Genomic DNA, 6,117 nt, shown 5'->3' with positions numbered 1-6,117 from the left:
TTGAGAGTTTTCAGTGGTTACTAGTCAAATAGATATTCATTTGGTTATAGATGGCTATTGAAAGGCTATTGAATGTCTCACAGTGTGTATCTTGTTGTTATCTAAATTGAGTAAACTGAATTGCTATTAAATTCAATTTCCTTAAGCTAAAATTTATGATACCAATGTCAGCTCATAGAAATAGAATTGAATGTAATTCTAATTATATTGGTCAGTTATGCTTGCCCTCCAGGACCAGGATATTCTAACCCACACACTGGAGACTGGAAATGGGAGGAGACTTCCACCAGGGCAAATCAGCCCCATGGGTAAATCTCAATAGTCTACAGTGGCTTCCTCTCCTCGTCTCCCTGCCTTCATACACTCACATGATCAAGACTGAACTGGCAAAACTCAAATCCTAACGAGCATTCGGGTAACCGTATCCCTTTCACTTAACGTTTTTGTTCAGATCTAGTACAGAAGAAGAAGAAGAAGAAGAAGAAGAAGAAGAAGAAGAAGAAGTCGACAGGTGAGGAAACCACTCTAGACTATTGGGATCTGCCCCTCTAGTTGCAACACTCCACGTAGTTAGCCGGTAGCATGCCGGATCTGCCCGTCCTCTGCACCGTGCCGTACATCCAGCCCTCATCAATGGACTGGGCGTTGACAATGACATCACCATCACGGAATGACACCTCGTCGTGGTCCTGAGCCGCGTAGTCATACAGCGCCCGGTACACCCTCTGGGCGGGAGGCATGGCAACAACAAGGAATACAGCGTCAATCATGGAGAAATAATGAATCCCCTTGAGGTACTTTTATTTACATGGATGCATCACTGCATGTCTATCCATCCATCACAATGTTGACCATGGTACAAAATAACTTCACTATGGCAGTTGACAAAAAATGTATAAACAAATGCATCCAAGTAACAACAGGGCTCCAAATTGCTTCAGTTAATGAGTGCTGTGCAACACTAAAGACATGTGCATATACACCGTTTTGGTAATTCGGTGCGTTGGCACGTACCATGGTAGCAGACTGTGGGGGAGACTGCAGAGACCTCACAGAAGACATGCTGGTCTGGTGCATGTAACCATACCCCTGCTGCTGGGCACTCTGATGGTAAGCTCCAGGTAACACAGGAGCTGGCGGATGGTGGATGGACAGACAGATGGACAACAGACAGACAGACAGACAGACAGACAGACAGACAGACAGACAGACAGACAGACAGAAGAAGATGGAGAAGAGTTAGAAGTTCTGCAGTTGGGAGCTTATGTGGATGTTGTCTCCTCTGCTCCGGTCGCACTGCTAGTAAAGTGATAGTTAGAATTCACACACTGTGCATCACAAGACAACCGAGACGAAAAAGAAGCACCACAAATCGACCTGAAAATAGTTTTGTGGGTTAGGAAAGAAAACCGTGATAGTACACAGAGCAAAAAACAAGCTCCTGTTACAGTGGTGGTCTGGAGACAGTCACGCTTCTGCTACCTGTGTCCTGAGACTGCAGTGCAGAGCTGCTACTGCAGACAGACAGGCTCTTGTCCCACAGCTCAGACACCGGAGAGCTGAGCGACTGGGCCTGAGAAAGGACTGACTGCCGGGAGTGCTGCCTACTCAGGTGGCTGGCGCGCTCTGACACACCATCGCCACCAGGGGGAGACAGACACAGAGGAAGAGGCAGAGACGGTTAGGGTAACCGGTTAGGAAGACAGGACAGATACAATGCAGACAACAGACTTGATGAATGAAAAGATCAATGACAAATGAATTGACAGACAATGACAAAAAGTGAGAAAACATGAATGAATAGTGGCTCTTGGCAACGCTGGTAAGTGAAGTAACATTAAAGTGATTAAAGTAAACAACAAGTGACTGTTGTTTATATCCTGCTTATTCTATTAGTGATTTTGTATTTCTACTGCAAAGCTAATGCCTAATTGAACCTGTACCCAAGAATTGTACTCCTTGTATCCGTACATCGATGTAATAAAAGCAATTCTGATTCAGATTCAGATTCTAACATAAATAGTGGAGGATACAAAACAAACTAGTGAGGAAATAGAAAGTAGATACTGTAGGTAGAGACGGAAGATAGAGGAGGATGGTGACACAGTGAGTGGTAAAAGCATGTTGTCGTCACTACCAGACAGTCTGCGGAGGCTTCTAGACTGACAGTTGTCCTCCACAGGGTCAAAGTCAAATATAGAACCTGGGTCAGTCCTCCACACCTTCAGATCTTAGACCATGGGAGGAAAGATATCATCGGAGGTCATTTAGAGGTCATAGGTCATTTGGAGAGCAAAGACAAGAAAAACAACACTTTCATCAAGAAAGATGTGAAACAGAGAGGATGATGGTGATAAGCCATCCCGGGTTTGGAGCCCACCACACCTGTAGGTGAAATATGACAGCAGCTGGTGAAACCGGGAACCGGGAAGTCGGCAACCAATTCAGTGTTGTTGAAAACCAATGACACACTCGGTAGTCAAGCCAAAACATTGCAATCCAATGGATTCGGTGAGTAATCCCCACTACTCTACACTAACTAGGTAGTTAGCTAGGTACATTTTCAACAACGCTGAAATGTATTTACATTTTTCAGAATAGAAGTCGGTACGTCGGTTTCACCAGCTGCTATTACAAATGTGTGGACCAGGACACGTGTGGAGCAGCCAGCAGACCTAACCACAAGACAGAATGTGTGGACAACGTACCTACGATGATGCCACCAGGTCTCCTGTCCATCTCCACCACCTGTGGATAAACGCCCTTATATGCTGCCTCGCTCATCATCTGATTGGCTCGCTGAATCCTCTCCATGTGGGGGTCCTCCATCACCGGGGTGCAACCCCGCCCCTTCGTTCGCTCAAAGTCCTCATGGTATTTCGCCTGTAGAGAAGAAAACAGACTTTTAAGTGTCATAAGTCTATTTTGAGCAGCAGTCGACCATGACTGAAAGGGAAATGTATGTATATTCACAAATGTAGTCATTCAATTTCACATTAGGCAAACCCAGTCAGTTGGAGAGAGGAACACAAGCACAAACACGCACACGCACACGCATATACACACACGAACACTGTTATGGGGGGTGCATTTTGGTCAGTGAGCAGAGAAAATTCACACAGGAAACCATGTAAAAACTCTTTATTAGTAACAGTAGGCACACGTACGCGTGCGCACACGCACACCCACACGCGCACACACGCCCACGCACATACGCACACACACACACACACGCACACACGCACACACACGCACACACGCACACACACACACACACACACACATACGCACATCCGCACACACACACACACACACATTATGGCCCCAACACAGTAGGCACCATCCATGCTGTCAATGCTGGCTGGCTCTGTTAATTCATAGTGCTGCAAGCCCACCCACGGTGCTCCTGAGTCATGTTACAGAAGCTCCGCCCACAGCCAGGAGCACTGCCATGGTAACCTGATCGCTACCATGGAGATGCTGTTCTGGGACTTCCTGACACGCCTCAGTTCGGGCGTGTCTGTCTCTGTGCAGGACCGCCCCTTCAGTTCCTGCAGACCTCGCTGGTACTTGACCTGGAACGAAGCACAGAGAAAAAGCTGGTCATCCTAGCATCCTGGCTTGCTGGAGGACTTGAGGGTGGCAGAGAGTGTGGATATTTTTTAAAAATAAAGCTTAAAACACACCTTTTTAGCCTGGCTTTTACCTAATGTCTTTATCAACTTTTAAGCACCTGTACCCCTATTTCTTATCTCTTTATTTTTTCTTCATGTTATTATTTTTTTAATGGTTTTATTATTTATTTATGTATATTTGTCTTATCTCCTACCTCTTGTGTTATTGTATTGTGGTTTATTTACTATTGTTTTTATGTTCAGCACTTGGAGTTGCATTCAATGCATGACTTGTGCTATATAAATAAAGTTTGATTGATTGATTGTTGATTGATAGCATATTCATGTGAACAGTCTAAAATGGCTACCTCTCCGTGTCTCCGTGCCACCATCTGCAGTTTGGTGGTTGCCAAGCCAACTGGTTCATTATTGTTATCGCAGAACTGCATAAGTGACATCTCTGCACCAGACTGCATCTATGGCTTTATCATGGCAATATAACATCTGTGGTCTTGCCGATGATACTGTGTGATAATGTATGATACTGTGTGATAATGTATGATACTATGTGATAATGTATGATACTGTGTGACAATGTATGATACTATGTGATAATGTATGATACTGTGTGATAATGTATGATACTATGTGATAATGTATGATACTGTGTGATAATGTATGATACTATGTGATAATGTATGATACTGTGTGATAATGTATGATACTGTGTGATAATGTATGATACTGTGTGGATGATACTGTAATACTGCATGACACAGGGTCCCGTAACAACTTGCCGAGCTGATGTTCTCCTGGTTCTGACGAACCCTCTCCAGCTCAGGGGTCACCCCCATACTGGTGGCCTGGCCTGGCTGATTCTTATACTTTACCTGGGGGGACAGGACACCATCTATTAGATAATGACACCATTCTTGTAGAGTAACATTATGGCAACCATAAGTGCCACTTACAAAAGGATAACATTCACAAAACTCGGTCGATGCCTGACAAACATTCGTGCTACGTAGTGACCAACAACACTGTGTCAGCCCTGTTATACCCTTTGTCTAATAATGTATATTTGTGTTAACATCCACTCCTGCTCTCCTCTGTAACTAGTCTAGTTGGTGTAGTAACCATTTGTGACATGGTCCACATGTCGGCATCTGATTTAATGTTTGGACTTTTCTTTAAAAAAATGTGAATACATTTCCGTTGTTGAAAATCAATGACGCTAACTAGTAGAACCTAGTCAACTAACACAGCTTGTTTTGTGATCCTGCTAACAACGTAAAGTAGTGCGATAATTAACTAAGTAGCAGTGGGGATTACTCACCGAGTCCATTGCATTGCAGTATTTTGGCTTGACTAGAGAGTTTGTGTTGTGATTTTCAACAACGTTGAAATGTATTTCCGTGTTTCAAAATAAAAGTCAGAACATTTTGATTGGTTGCCGACATGCGGGCCGAAACACTAGACACGTGTCACATTTGCCTCCCAGTCAACCGTTTCCTGTATGCACTATTTGTGTTGACAGGTCTACCATTGGCCCCTTCTTGTGCTCGAGCTTAGGCCCATCATTAGTGACTGTCAGCTGGGTGCCACCAGTGGCCTGGTCCAGTCCTGGTGGCGCCACAGACCCTGATTTGGCTGGACTGGCTGGCTGAGTCCCTGTGCACCCTCTGTCTGCTCTCTCAATGGAGGATTGTTCGGAGAGGGCCTCTAATGGCTGGTAATGACTGGGACTGGACTGAGGCCAGGGTAAAAGGACTGTCTGTCTGTATCTCTCCTGCTGCTGGGAGAGGTAAGCCAAGCCAGGCTAGGGCAGGCTTTCACATCAAATCAATGTTCAATTCAATAACAAACCACGTTTTTAGGAAAGTGTTGGTATGTGTTTTTTTGTTTGTTTTTATGAGTCTAAAAGGGCCAGATGACCACATTCTAATTTGAACAGGTTGAAAGGCTTAGGCTACTCTGTGAGTCTCTGCTGTTTCCTGTAGAGGAAAGCACTCAAAATAAATCAACCCCAACCTGACAGGCAGACACAACAGTCTGTTCTCAAAACAAGCCCTTTCCTGTAAAGGGCATAGGTCAGACTAGGGTCATAGGGGTGTCAGTTGCGTGGCTTGACTAAGGTCTCACCGAGCTGATGTTCTCCTGGTTCCTACGAACCCTCTCCATCTCTGGTGTGTCGAAGACGGCAGTCCCACTGCCCACGCCTTCTCTGTACTGCACCTGAATATGGGACAAAGACAGGAGAGAGGAGAGAGATAGAAAAAAGGCTGAATTGGGGTGCACAAGAGGCGTAGCATTCTAAAGCACATGCCCTATCATCGCAAGGGCCCCTGGTTTGATTCTGGCTATCGACATATCCTACATGTCCTCCCTCCTCTTTCTCACCCATCCTTCCTGTCAATCTCTACTGTCTCTTATCCCAATAAAGCTGAAATGACCTAAAAGAAATCAATTGTATCTTCACCAACATGGTCCATGGTTCTCCAGC

The 6,117-nt window shown here is 45.0% G+C and overlaps 1 protein-coding gene across 2 annotated transcripts in view; it reads right to left on the bottom strand.

Annotated features, from left to right (window-relative positions):
• Positions 1-548: 548 nt before the first annotated feature.
• The window catches only part of LOC308169655 (LIM zinc-binding domain-containing Nebulette-like), a gene marked incomplete at both ends in the record, with an annotated part of 74,431 nt that continues 68,862 nt past the window's right edge, over positions 549-6,117 (bottom strand). Inside the window, 4 exons of one of the 2 annotated variants that reach the window (XM_080544368.1) lie at positions 549-725; positions 1,015-1,133; positions 2,138-2,230; positions 2,709-2,883. In XM_080544368.1, coding sequence (XP_080400494.1) covers positions 549-725; positions 1,015-1,133; positions 2,138-2,230; positions 2,709-2,883 — 564 coding nt within the window. The remainder of the gene's footprint in view (positions 726-1,014; positions 1,134-2,137; positions 2,231-2,708; positions 2,884-6,117) is intronic. The other variant, XM_080544369.1, reaches the window with a different exon arrangement.

This window comes from Nansenia antarctica (assembly GCF_963989245.1).
Source record: "Nansenia antarctica genome assembly, chromosome: 13".
In the NCBI taxonomy this organism is placed as follows: domain Eukaryota; kingdom Metazoa; phylum Chordata; class Actinopteri; order Argentiniformes; family Microstomatidae; genus Nansenia; species Nansenia antarctica.
The sequence above is the reverse complement of the archived record's forward strand: the minus strand, read 5'-3'. Positions and strand labels throughout refer to the sequence as shown.